This window comes from Rhipicephalus sanguineus, chromosome 9, assembly GCF_013339695.2.
Source record: "Rhipicephalus sanguineus isolate Rsan-2018 chromosome 9, BIME_Rsan_1.4, whole genome shotgun sequence".
Lineage (NCBI taxonomy): Eukaryota > Metazoa > Arthropoda > Arachnida > Ixodida > Ixodidae > Rhipicephalus > Rhipicephalus sanguineus.
The window spans coordinates 17,575,618-17,590,303 of record NC_051184.2 but is presented as its reverse complement, the minus strand read 5'-3'; the positions used below and the strand labels follow the sequence as shown (position 1 = coordinate 17,590,303).

At 43.3% G+C, this 14,686-nt stretch overlaps 1 protein-coding gene across 1 annotated transcript in view; it reads left to right on the top strand.

Moving 5' to 3' along the window:
• The window catches only part of LOC119404673 (mitogen-activated protein kinase kinase kinase 1), a 154,202-nt gene that overhangs the window by 105,567 nt on the left and 33,949 nt on the right, over positions 1 to 14,686 (top strand). The window contains exons 2-7 of the mRNA XM_049418964.1: positions 2,739 to 2,919; positions 4,443 to 4,661; positions 9,165 to 9,386; positions 11,819 to 11,935; positions 12,807 to 12,958; positions 13,512 to 13,630. Of these exons, the coding sequence (XP_049274921.1) occupies positions 2,739 to 2,919; positions 4,443 to 4,661; positions 9,165 to 9,386; positions 11,819 to 11,935; positions 12,807 to 12,958; positions 13,512 to 13,630 (1,010 nt within the window). The remainder of the gene's footprint in view (positions 1 to 2,738; positions 2,920 to 4,442; positions 4,662 to 9,164; positions 9,387 to 11,818; positions 11,936 to 12,806; positions 12,959 to 13,511; positions 13,631 to 14,686) is intronic.

Genomic DNA, 14,686 nt, shown 5'->3' with positions numbered 1-14,686 from the left:
CTCTAAACAAGCCACAGTTGCATGCCTAACCAAAAGAGGGACACTTTCTCTCTGAGCATAATTAGTAAAAGAGGCAAACGACCAGTGCAAGGAATACACATTATGTTTCAGTGTAGCTGTGCCTTATACACTGGGGACCACTTCAGATTGCAAAGCTTGAGCATGTGCTTTTGATATTGGTTTATGACTGCATCGCTATCAATGCTTTTACCTGACCAAACTGTGTTTCTAAGAACCTTCAATGACATTGCATACTTATAAGGTAACTTCAAGTTATGTCAGCCTTTTTTAACCTTCAGGGAGGCTGACACCGCCTCTCATCGGTCAGGTATTTTAAAAGGGGCACTAATTAAAACATTAAGCTGCACTGTGTCAGTAAGTTGTCCTGCTGCAATGATACAAAATTCCACTCTTACCACCAAACTGGATGGCAGGTGGCACTGTTGCATGAGACAGCTCAAGGTAATGTCTGTCTGCTCGAGCCTAGTTAATTTGTTATTGGTAAATATGCGCTCCACTGTATTCTGAAAAGCTGAGCTTAGCAAGTTTCAGGAACTTTTTGTGCAGCCACAGTGGTCCAAATATGAGAAAATACATTGAAATTCATGTCACACGGATGTACTGATACTGAGGTTTCCGTGAGAAATTCCATAGATATATAGAACACTGAACATCATTCATTCCTCTAATAATCAACCTATTGCCATGAAATTAACAAAACTACAGTTTGGAAAGAATTATACATAATTTTAAACTGATTATCTCTTTTTGTTGTTGAGTATCATCGAGTGTAGACTTCTGGTGACACCATGAGTATATAAATGTCACTGAGGTCTATTTAATTAATACAAGTTTTTTTGAGTTCACATCTTTTAAAAGTCCTTTCAAGTGAGCTTTTGTTAACTGCTCTATGGAACCAGCTGTGGTGTTATGTCTGTTAGTTATAAACATGTACTTTAATCATGTCTATAGTCGCGACAGCTGGCCTAAAAGATGGATAAGGTGCTTCTTGTTTGGCAGGTAACTGTGCAGTTAATCTTGCAAGACCCAATGTTGGAGAATAGCAACAGGAGAAAGTACATTAAAAGACAAGAGAGGAAAGAGATGAAGACTTTGCCCCTCTGACCACTGACAGCTGCATAGAGTAAACAGAGCAGGGAAGCACCTTGCCGATGTCTGTTCCATTCCCACAGTTTGGTGCAGTGCGTCATGCATTTGAGTGCAGTACTTCCTATTGTGAGACTGTAGACATCTAAATCTTTTCTTGTTTTTTTTTTTTTTACTCGTTGCATGACATTTCATCTGACACCTGACGACAGAATTTGGCGATTCTTGGGCATTTGACAGCTTTGATTAAATCACACTGCGAACATTTTGTTTGAATGTTTAAAATCGTTATTCAGTCTCCTGACTGGAGCTATGGAAAGATACAGGTTGATCACATGGCTATTGAATCACTAGATAATGGCAACAGCTGGTGGATCTTTACCTGTGAAGACAGGCTTCCAGCAATCCTCCCAGTAGATTTATACTCCATGGAAGACTTAGTGATAAACTTTCTAAGTTCTTTGAGTTCCTTGTTTTAAATGCAAACATACAAAACAAGCAGTGAAGGAAGAAACATTTTACTGTCCATTGAAGCAAGGGAGCATGTATTGCAACATTACTGCACAAAATTAGTGTGCAATGTAAGGAACCGACACCTGCCATTAAGCAACTGCATTTTTAAACACAGGCCAAGGAATGATTGCAAAGAACTACAACTACACAGAACAGAAAGTTCACTGTCCTTGCCTTGATGTGGCTCATAGTCTCGCGTCGCGGGGCTGTTGTTGCCTCAAAAGGTTGATGAACGGCTCGGCCGACGCTGTGGCACTCTGGGACAGGGGGCTGTCGAGAAAGGAGGAGACTACCTTGTTTTGACGAGCCAAGAAAGGTCGACAGCCTTTTACTTCCTGCACACAACAAAACACCTGACGTCTTTTCGAGCATGTCCCTCACAGGACACACTACGCATACTCTGTTGTGCCGAGAAACATACAAATGTTAACATGTGCGTTTCTATTGTTTGTTGCATTAAGGAGCAAGGCGAGATTGTAAACTGAACACCAAGATTATTTGTCTTGAGGGTAGTTTAACTAAGCTAGAACAATTACTGCAGCAGCATGTCTTCTGTAGGATGAAGGCCTCTGTCAGTGACCACAAATTGCTTGTTGCATTGGTTGACTCTATCTGATGCCGAAATGCACCATAATCCTACGTGACTCCTTACCAACACAAATATGAATGCTATCTTTATCATAAACAATCTAGTCATTCACTCGTGTGCCACACAACGGGCTACTTGTCTTTGCTATCGCTATCACGGCTTCGTGAATGTCAAGGTGCAAGGCTACATAAGAGAAGAAAAAAGTGGGACAGTAGCCTTGCGCCTTGTCGTTCATGAAGCCATTCACCAACTGGCCCAACACAGTGTACTGTTAACATACTATCGTATGCCAGCACGTTCGTGGTTAAGTCATCTTAAGCACGAAGCATGGCATTGGAGGTCCCTGCTATCTTAATGCCTGTAGCAATTACTTGAAATTCAGTGACTGTAATGCATCAATAGTTAGAATATGCAGGTTGGAATTTCTCCCACCATATTTTGGGCTCCAGAGTTGAGCCTTCACAAAGGTTTGCATGGTACCTTGCTGGGAGTGCTCAAATGAAATGTGGTCGTCTTTTGTCCTGCGCAGGAGCCATCCGGGAGACATGGCTACCCAGTTGGAACGGCTGCAGCAGGTGCACCCGGTGTCGGTGCGAGACATCAAGGAGAAGCTGCAGGCCCTTCGCAAGCACACCAGTGCAAGTGCGCTCAGCACGTCGCATGCTAGGCGAGCGCCCGTCTGCGTGAGGCACGCCAACGACGACACGACCGTGAGCAAAGCCACACTGTGCACTCTTTAATATAATGACAGACATTTGCAAATTGTGCAAAGTGCAAGCTAATGCTTGTAAGTTGCAATGCATGCCACCAGTTTTCAGTGCCTAATGTAGGGACCAAGGCGGCCCAACTTTTGACTGCGTTATTTGCGATTCCTGCAGACCTTATGAATGTCTTGCTTAAATGACACAACAAGAATCTGGTATAGTGATTCTGAACGCAATGGTGATGTTTGTAGCAATTGAAAGCACAGGCCCTGATTGATTTCATGCATTTTGAATAGTATGAAACCGCAATGCAGTTAAAACCCCACTTCAAGTTTTGTTTTAGTAAACAGCAGTGATTTTGGTAGTACTTTTTCCGGCTATTAACTTTTAACTTAGGTGACCACGGGGAGGAATTGTGTGTCGACTAACATTCAATACAGTTCTCTGGCAAAGCCCCTTGTTTGGTCGTAATCACGGTTAAGTCTGTGATTTTCAATGCTGCAGTCTTCGAGAGTGTCATATCGTCGATTGCAAGCGTATACAAAACATTTTACAATTCATTTTATTCAGTAGAGCACTGGCACAAAAAGGAAGGTCTGATAAAAGATTTGTTGCTCAACATGGAGCTCTAGTAGCACAGGTTCAGGTATGCGACAGCTGCATCCATTCATAACAGCGGCATTTTCCAAATTACACCGAGTCCTCATAGGTAATGCTACATCTTTTGTTTGATGTGTTTGGTGATGATAAGTGCTCCCAGGCAATGTAATGCCATGCTGCAAGTTTTAAATTTCTGACTCCTTATGGGCCATGGCTTTCAGAAGCCCGCACAGTTTCTGTTGCATTTCTGTGAAATAGTGTTTAAATGTATTATTAATCTATTATCAACACGCTGTTGTCATTTCCAGCAGCTTCTGGATCCTAACTGGTTACGAGTTAGAACAGGCTTTTAATCTACTAATGTTGAGTATTGGGCAAGTTGGTTTATCATTCTTAATTTGGTAAAGTGCAAAGAGGAAAAAGATGGCACCACCAATCCGGCCAAAAGAAGGAACAAAGCACATTGCTATGCACTCTGTTTCTTAATTACTGTTAAGCGCTGTTAATGTGGCTATGAACAAAGAGGTTATTCTTAACACATCCATGAAAGAAGTGCTTGCTGTACTAAAGCTTCTCAATATGCATCATTGTATTTACAAGAGTTGATAAAAGCACACTGACATCAAGCCAACACCCTTTCAATGCATATCAGCAATAACTTGAGCAAAATGATGTCATGGATGGTGTGCTTTTTTTTCATGTGCAGATGGATAGAGCTTCGAACTTGAAGACTGCTAGGTTTGCGAGCTGGTTGGTTCATTTTCTGTGCACTTGTACATATAAAATCCAGTGCATGCTCCTTCTTGGCTTTTTAAGAGAGGTCTTAGCTAAAGTCGGTGTCGTTGCCATCCTGTTCGTGGTGTATTCTCTGTATGATAGATTTGTCTCAGCCAAGACTCTAGTTCATTCCTCAGTGCTTTTAAATGCAGGCTGATGGAAAACAGGCTGAAAGTAGGAGCATCTCCCACGCCGAGGGCACGGGGGCCTCTTTTGCCACCAAGAGGCCCAGCCGCAAGCCCTCACCGCCCCCGACCCCTGTTCGGCCCCCCGAAGCTCCGGATCCTCCCCGCGTGGCTGAGGAACCCGAGATGACGACACGAACGACGACCCTGCGACATCGATCGACCACCCCCAATGCCCGCCGCTCCGTGAGTGCACCCTTTGTGTAGTTGTGCGCACTTTCTTACACAGCTGCATGCAAAATTTGGCTAGTTACTCGTCGGAGGTAAATGTGTCTCCCATCAGAGGTGTAGTTTTCCCATGTGTAGCTTTCCAAAGGGCAGGCAACCCAGGCAGCGGTGCCAAGAAAGGGGAGGGTAGTGACAGAGCAAGGAAGGCACACAGCATAAATCATTATTGTGATCAAAATTTGAAGTTTTATGCAGGGGTTATTCAAGCAATATACTACGTGTTTGGCGTAAACTCAGTTGGTTATTCAGAATGACAAAGGTTTTCGTTCAGGGGTCCTGTGGATGAGTTCAAGCAAGGACGACGGGAGTAGTCATGACCCCTTATGAGTATCACTGAAACAAAAGAAGTGTAGTCATCATATTTTAGCAAAGCTAACCCATGACTTGGACGTTTACAAAAGAGCTTAATGGTGCAATTCTGAGATATAAGAAGAAAGAAGCAAGGAATAGAAATGAGTGTAGCCTATGTTATGGTTGAGATTAAGAGGGCTGAATGGAGTTGGGCAGGCCACATAACAATGAATACACAGTAAAAGCTCGTTAATTCAAACTCGGTTCATTCAAACTGATGCCCTGTTCCCGGCACAGCCCTGTGTGTTTCAAATATATGGGGAGAAAACTCTCGATAATTCGAACGAGTCGGTATCCACAATGGTTAATTTGAACTGGGAGCCCTTGGTTTTCATTTCTCCTCACAGAAGTCGGTGCAAAGTGATCACAATGTGTTGCAAAACCAAACCAAACCAAACCAAATTTACTAGAGATGCAAAGCAACGAAACAGCAGCATTTCTCAGCAGATGAGAATTTGAGCGCTGCCGCGCTGGAGCTCTTGGGCAAGCTGCAAGCGATGCTCGTGGAGTCGCGACAGAAGAAGCACAAGCAAATTAAAATGACTGATTACTTTTAATTTCGATTGCATTAACTCTGCCATTTAAATGCATGCATTTTGGAGCATAAATAGCTTCATATATTTCAACATCATGGCTAACTGCTCACATGCATGCATGTCGCTGATTGTTTCTGGCATATCACTTACCGATCAATCAATTCTGTTCACTTTTCGAGCTCCATGAATTTAATTTACGAAATCACCTGCCACAAATGTGTAATAGTGCCTAATTCGTGATAACGAGGTTCTGCCTGCGCAGTGGGGCATGATGTCCGTTCATTCTAGCGCCTGCCTGCTAATTCGAACTCCGTTTAATTCGGACAATTTTATAGTCCCCTTCGGGTCGAATTAACGAGTTTTTACTGTATCAGATAATCGGCAATCAGTCATGTCTAACTAAGAAAATAGTTTGAGAGAACAAGGATTCTCTCTTGAATAGCAAGAAATGAGCTGGTACAATAAAATAAGTAAATTTTCTGGCACAGAATCGAGCCAGCTGGCACAAGATGGGTAACCGGAGATTGGTAAGAGAGACGTTAATTCTGCAGTAGACATACAATTGTTATGATAAGACATGTCTAAACAGTGCAATGAGAAGTATGGTAGCCCATGTACTGGACAAAGAAGCAAGGATGGAGTAGATAGGCTGTGCCTGCACCTAATTTATTTGTGCTGTTCAAGGGTAACTTAATGTTAGAGAAACTACCAAACTGCCAAGTTTGGTAGGTACAACTCGCTTTTTTTTTTTATTCTGATAGCTCTAATATGGTGCATTATCACAAGTGCATAACCGGGCATTTTGAAGATGAAATGCCTTTTGTCGGAAAAGCAACCTACCAAAACTGCATCATTTCAGAGGTGCAATTACATTTTAAACGTCTGCAAATCTATTGAAATTCAAGCACCAAAATGTGCTGCAACAACCTCACAGGCTTCATTCCACTTTTATACTCTGTCATAACCTATGATATACTGTTGATATCATAATCATAATTATAATTATGATTATGATTATGAATATCATATCATTATTATTAATGCAGAGGGAGAAAGAAATGTATGCTTAGGAAATAATGTTTTTCATTACCTAATGATAAAGTATATTGTTTTATGTAAGTTTTATATAAGCTAAAGAGCAAGACACACGGAAGTTTGCCATTATTACCTGTCTGGCTTTGAGGTGCATCAGCAACATTTATGTAGTGCATGCTGAAGGGTAAAAGGTGAATAGCCGTGCTAAATGCATTTCATGTCATTGCCATTTGGCTGTCTGGCTGACTTTTGCAGTGCTAGGGCTCACTCTCTCCTCTCTCGCATCGACAACTGCTCGCACGCTTGTTTTCAAAACATGGTGCAAGGCTCGTTTTCAGGAGGTCAGCGACCCCGCGCGACTGCGCACCTGTCTCTTTCGAGCGTTCATTGACATGCTACCCATTGTGATTGAGCAAAGTCGAGGCATTCCTCAGGGCTTTCACTACCCTCGCATTAAACATTTTAACAGCACGGAAAACAGTTTGCTTGCCTCAATTGATCTGTTGTCCTTGTACGGTAAGTGCGCTTTCTTTGCTCTCAAAGACAACACTTGTAGACTTAAAGTTTGCTACCACCTGCTAAAGTAGCTTTGTTAAGCGGCTGTTTTGCAGACAGGTTAGTTTTGCCTAGCAATGCCAACTTGAAATTTATGCAAAAAGATAAAATCACTTAATTGCGCTTCTGTTCTACTTGTACCATTTTATGAGCACGTTCTTCACTTCATGTTTAGTGCACAAATCCGGCCTCATCTACATTACTAGCAAAATTGTCTTGTTCGAAGTTAAGGTGCTTCCTGCTTGTAAATGTAATATGCCGATTTATGCTTCCATAGAATGATTAAAAAGTTGAAGACAATTTTCTTTCCTGCAGAGTCTCCTGCAAGGCTTAGCAGCATAATTTTTCATCTTCGTTTACAGTCAAATTGAACTTTATGCTACTTCGTTTACCTAACAAAACCTGCTGTTTTTCTGTTTTTTTAATGAATGAATTATGATATAATAATATCTGCATGTGCATTCTTTCCATGTCAATTTGTGCAATAAAATCATTGTCAGATTTGGCACAAAATATGTGTACTTATAAGCATTCTGCCAGTTTCTTCGCTGACTAATCTGAGCGTACATTACTGCAGTAACAAAACTGTTTTGTTGATCAAGTAAGTTTAAACATGACAGGCTTACCTAAACATTCATGTCGTACACTGCGGTAACTGAATTACAAATTGCACATAGGCTCACAAAAACAGAATCATTGTTGATGACCGACTCTATTCTGTAGACTTGTTAGAGCTGTAAAGAGGTTTATTGGGCGAGCCGAACGAACGGGTGGTAGCTCGGAAAAGTACACAGGTAGAACAAGATGGTAGTGTTCCAATGCCGATCTCGTGCCTTTCTCTCGCGATGATGATAGCTGAGCCCGTGTCTTCCTTTCTTCATTATAATTTCCCCCGTCGAGAAAGATGAAGCCACCTTGGCGATCTAACAGGTGGGAATAAGCGGGTCGAAGTACAGCTTGAGGCGTTCTACGTGAACGATATCACGTCCACGCCGACGACGGTCGCTGGGCGGCGTAAGAGGTTCAATGGCGTAGTTGACGGGTGAAGTACGCTCGACCACGCGGTAGGGACCATGATAATTTGAGAGTAGTTTGGGAGACAAACCAGGAGCGGACGGCGGTACATGCAGCCACACAAGTGCTCCAGGAGTGAACGTTGCGGCAGGAGAATGATTGTCATCGCGGGTCTCTTTCTGGTGCTGTTGGTCGGCCGTAGTAAACTGTTTGGCTAGTCTGCGGCACTCTTCAGCGTAACGGGCGGCGTCCGACATGGGTGTGCACTCGGAGGCGTCTGGTGAGTATGGCAGCAAAGTGTCGATAGTGTGTGACGGCTGGCGACCATACAGAAGGTACGGGGATCGATACCCCGCACATCCACCAAATGTAAAGAGGTTTATTGGGCAAGCCGAACGAACGAGTGGTAGCTCGGAAGAGTACGCAGGTAGAACAAGATGGTGGTGTTCCAACACCGATCTCGTGCCTTTCTCTCACGATGATGATAGCTGAGCCCGTGTCTTCAATGTCTTCTTTTCTTCATTATAAAGCAATCACTCTCCTTTAATTAAACAAGTTGACACCACGAAAATATCTTTTAGTGTTTGATATTTTCTTGAACCCTTGATAAGTCTTAATCAGACTATGCACACCTGGCAGTGTCTAGGTGACAGCTTGAGAGGCTTGTGAAAGTGCCAGCAGCACATTATCAAGAACGACGGTGACAATAGAGACAACCACTGGAACTCTATTCATTCTCGTGAGAGACCACTGGCTGCTCAGGCTCAGTATCGCTGCACCACCTAGTTGCATGGGTCTCTGTGGAGAGCCTTAGACTGTGAATATCAATGCAATGGTTTCAATGAAGTGAACTGCATTTACTATAAATTTGGTATGTTGAGTAAGTGGACATCAACAACCAACTTGTAACGAATTGTTCCTACGGAAGCGAAATTGAAATTTGGCTACATTTTGCACGTCTTCCCCACAGTGCGGTACTTCGCCACCACCTCGACGACGCAGCCCTTCTCCCAGTCAACACACCTCTCCAGCACTGGATTGCCCACCTGAGCTAGCCGAGGCAATCCGTAGACGGGTGCTGCAGGTGCGCCGTGGAGTGCGGCTGTACTTGCTCTACCAACCAGGACCACGCTCTTTCCTCATAGCTGCCGACCAGCCTGACCATCGATTCAAGGTGGTTCTGGGGCCGCAGGTAAGAATACAGTGGAATCGCAGGCAACAAAGCGGAAAACTGGGCGAGTTGGTACGGGTCCATAATACTAGGAGTGCGAACTGTAGACGAAGGCAAAGAGCTGGACAACACAACACAAGTGCTGGTGTGTTTTTCTGCTCTGTGTCCTCGTCTATAGTTTGCGCTGTGCTCCTCGTATTATTATGGAATCACTGGAATGCACAATTTTGTACAAAGCTGGCTACTTCTATTAACATTGACATCTGTGAGAAACATTTTTCACTGATTTTGTCTAAAACAGCGCGGAACTTTAAACAAGGACAAAACAAAGAGGAAAAAAGAAACGTAAGAAGAGCGCTGACTATCAACTGAATGTTTACTGGAAAAAGCAACATACTTAGAAGTGATCATGCGCATGTACGATCACATGTCCGGAACATTCACATAATCAGAGACAACAGTTACATGTGCGTGTGGTTACATATTCTCAGTTATCAAGATACATAAGCTGTTTATCATGAAGAGTATAGTCAGCACTTGTCTTGCGTTTCCTTCCTCTTCGTTTTGTCCTCGTTTGAAATTTCATGCTGTTCTAGACAAAATGACTGATCACCAACTCGCCCAAATGTGCATCCTTATACATTTTTTACAGCTTCATTATAGAATGTATGTACACTGGTTTGCTGTAGCTGTGTTGTAGCAAGGTTCAGCTGCAGTGCAGCCACTCAAGGGGGTATGGTAGGGTAGATCGACCAAAAAAGCGATTTTTATTGCGATAGCAATTATATGGACAGTCTCGGCTGAATTTTGCTGTCGCCGTCGCCATGCACCGTATATGTATAAGTATGTATATATATATATATATATATAGAAGCCCCCACAGAAAAATAATTCAGAAAAATGCTTCCGAAGCGCGGAATCGAAACAGGGACCTCTTATTCCGCAGCGAGTGGCGCTAACCACTACGCCACGAAACGCAGATCCTCCACGTAGCTAACGGCAAGCGTTATATACACACCCTTTACCGCTGGACGGACTCAGAGACGGCAGGCGCTTATAAGTGTTTCTTCATTACCAGCGAGATGGCGATAGGAGCGCGACGGGCGCATTTAAAAGTCTCTTATATTTGCGCAGGGAGAACCTTGCCCTTCCGCTATCTGCTCACGTGGCTTTCTCGTGCTGAGGGCAAGAGGGATGTTTCACGCTTTCACCGTGATGTCCGCGCTCATGTTACGGAGCGTAGGGAAAGTCACTCGAGCTCAAGGGACGCCACTAAACGAACAAACAGAAGATGAGCGCGAACTATCAAGTGTCGCAGCTCGACACTTGAAGCACGCTAGTTTCCTTCGCTGCTTCGGCCACCTTTGCAACAGGAGCGCTGTTCAAACTGAGAGTATCCATTGGCGAGCCTCACTTCATATAGCATTAGTTTCTTGCTATCGCATTCATTGCTTCGCCCTTGCGGCGAAACTGTGACTTTTTTTATTTCATTACTAAAAAATAATAGTACACACTCTGAAGAGTAAAACCGGATGCATGGTCTTTGGCACCATTTAAAAATGGTGCCAAAGACCACGCATCCGTTCAGAGGTATGGGCTCTTTTCCATCATTGTTTCTGCGCGTATGCATTTTTTTCATAACGACCATGGATCGGTTAAATATATTCGATTCCTACCATTTTAACACATTATGATTGCAAATTTTCCCACCAAAATGCTTTTGTAGTGTAGTCACTCCTGTACGTTGTGAGCACGTTCCGCACATATTTTTAAACATAAAAGCATGTTTTTCTTACGATCACCTTCTTTTTATTTTCCAAACTTTATGTACCTTTTCTGGAAAACTATCTGACCGATCATGCTAAAATTTTCTCTGATTATACCTAAATCCCTTCCAAATAGTCTGAATCTAAAACTTAAAAAAACTGTTTATGTTATGATTAAGAAAGAAAAGATTAATTGGAAAGTGCCTCTCACGGCACATGACCAGTGAGGGCAATGTTTTTTTTTTTCTTTTTCTTGAGAGATAAATGTAGGAGCCCGTTCTTATAGGTAGAGATTAATACCAATATCATGTGGAATAAGCGTGCCAAATTTCACGGTCGTATTCTTTTTCGTTTCTCAGAAAAGGTATATTTAATTTTGTACACCAGTCTAAAGTTTGGTACTCAACCAGAAACAAGTAAAAACGCTACAGGGTCAAAATTGCACGGGCTGAAGGCCACAAGCTCTCTTATTGAGCACGCAAAATTTCTCAACATAATATGGAACAGTTCCTGAGATAAAAGGCTGAAATCAGGACAACCCGTTTACCCTACCATACCCCCTTATGTTTGTCTGGTCAGCCTGACAGGTAATCAAAAGAGTTCTATGCAAATGATTGCCCGGTTACTTAACATCTTTGCTATCCATGTACAGATGGCTTGACCCCTGGTTGTTTTCTTTCACTGCAGACCTGCAGCTGTGGCAAGGGCCCCCACTGTGTCCACCTGCTGTTTGTAATGCTCAGGGTTTTACGTTTGACTGACACGGATGCTCGACTGTTCAGCAAGACCCTCAAAGAGTTCGAGGTAATGGCTGCTATGCGAGATTGTTGTGGTGCACGAACATTCGCATGTGTGTATGCGTTTTAGCAAAGTGTGTTGTTGGACGAGCTGGCGCACGTTTTGGAAGGCAAGAAAAAGCACGAGTTTATGCAGACAAGGAAAGACACGCAGCACGGGTGACCTTTATACATCATCTCAATTTATGCACTCCAGACACTCAGACATACACTTCCACTGGATAAAAAAAAGAAACAACTGCATTCATCACCAGCATGTTCTGCTCAATAAACACACAGCCAATATAACTGATGTGCGCTAGCAATTGCATTTGGTGCCTTATTCTGACCATGTCAAATCCCAGGGCGTGTCTACATGGTGTTCTCCACTAAAAGTCGATTGTAACTTTAGCACTTTTCCCAAACCCTTTATTTGCCCTCCATTAATTTGTTTTTGTTTCTCCCTTTCAAAAGTCTGTGAATCAATCCGTAAGTCAGTGTCTGTCTGTCGAAATATCACCCCGTGTGTGTTGTTTGTGTGCATGTATACGAGTGAGCGTTTCTTGGAGTAGCCCTAACATACTGCACTGACGCTAACTGTAGTCTTGTAGATAAAGAATGTTGTTGCACCGACTTTTGGCATTACTGAATGCTGTGATTGAGCAATGCACAATATGGATCATGGTTTCTAGACATTCATTTTTGACTTCTTTTTGTTTGTGATCCTCATTGTTTATCTATTTCTTCAGTGGTCATGGCTTCTATTCACCATTGTGGTTTATAACTGCTCTTACAAATCCATTTTCTCAAGGGATGTAATGATAACATTTATCATAACACAAGCAAAGATTAAGGCATGCCTAAATCAGCTAATACATGACTCACTCGTTTTGTGACAGGTGGATGAGCTGCTACGCGGATTCTCCATATCCCGGCGCAGGACCTCCCAGCAGTCCGAAGGCCCACTGACCGATGACAAGTCACCCGACTGCCCTGCCAAGAATCTGGAGGACGCCATTGATAGCACATCAAAAACAGGCAGCCATGATGTGTAAGACAACTTCAAGTGCTTCCTTTATTGTCTTAGGCGAAAAACACAAAAACAGACATGGAGCATAGGCTAGACATATTAGGAAAGATGCTTCCAACAAGATCTAGATGCAGGTAATTGGTCTGATGGCAGGATCTTGTGACAATGCGTTCTTACAAAGTGCAGAAGTGGAAGTGATCAAGTATGCTGTATTTGCTTCTCTAGCTAAGTGGCTCCACGTTCACCTGACAAGTCCACATATGTGGGTGCTATTAAACTCACTGAAAATTAACTTTGTAATCTCTTTAAGCTCTTTCTTTTTAGTGATGCTGAATACACAAGCAATACATTAAAGCTTTCAGCTGAGAGTACCATTCAATCCCTGAAGGGAGTTATTCTTAGGCGACTCATATAAACGAACGCCACAGTGTAAAGACCTAATTTGCTACGTGTACTCTCAAGTTATTCTGACAAGTGCAAGTTGCTTGCAAGTCTATTCTGAGCAGCCTGTGCATGCTAGTTATGAATTACCCAGTATGCGTTCTGATAGAACAAACTGTCTTAATACTCACAGTGAAGGTGACGATGCGAGCACCTGCCCTATCTGCCTGCTGGAGATGTTTGAAGGAGAGTCTGTGATCACCTGCGACAAAGGCTGTGGAAATCAACTGCATCATCACTGTGCCTCGATATGTAAGTGCAGCCTTTGCACTATGTTTTGTCAAGTCGATAATTGGGCTAGTTGTTATCTGGATATTTTAAAAGAGGAAGGGGCAGCACGTGAAAATGCAGCATAGAGGAGAGAACTAGGGGTGTGCGAGTACTCGAATGTACAAATACGAATCGAATTCCAACTTGTCGAATAGTTCAATTCGCGAATCGAATATGAAGTATTCGGTTACTCGAATATTCGATATATTCGGCGAGTCTGTTTGGTTGGCGGGTGAAACACATACAATACTTTGAGACCGCACAGTCTGTCCAAAACTACACAAAGTTAGAATGTCACGAACCTGAGAGCACGCAGATTAAATTGTGGTCGTGACACAGCCGAGCCGTGAAACTCAACTAAGACAGCCTTTTGTTTGCGCTGCTCGCACAGGCTGCACTATGTCTCACTTCCTACACATGCAACAGTTGTAGATACACTTGGGAGGAATCGCAGACTGCAATTCACGAGCACAAAATGAAAGCACGCCATTACAAACCGCAAAACCACGCACCACGACCGCCACACAGAACATTACTGGCATGCAGCACTGGTTGCGTCGCGTCGCTACACTGTAGCGTCCATGGTAGCGTCACTGCGCGGCCGATGATGATGATGATGTAGTAGTGGCCTGCCCCTTTGCAAAGGGGGAACACGCTCAGTGTCGTGGCCTCAAGAAAGAAAAAGAAAAAAATAGAATCAATAAAACCCGCACGCGACAAAGGCAGGAGACACGCACACAACAGCCTAGGTCCCAAGTTCAGCGTACAGTTGTCCACCACTCAGCTGGCTGGGCGGCACTCGCGTCACCTCTCGGCGGCAGAGCCCCCCATTTCTCTTCTACTTTCGCAAACGGGATAGAGGTGGCGCTTGTTTAACATCTCCGTTGACTCGTCGAAGCTTTTCTCGTGAACATATTCATAGTCAGTGGTGGTTAGTTAACACGTCTGTAACCACGCTTGCGTGCGCTTTTTAACTTTTTCATTTTTAAATTTAATTTCATTGTTTAGTCCTCTAGGCCAGGGCATCGGTTGACGCCC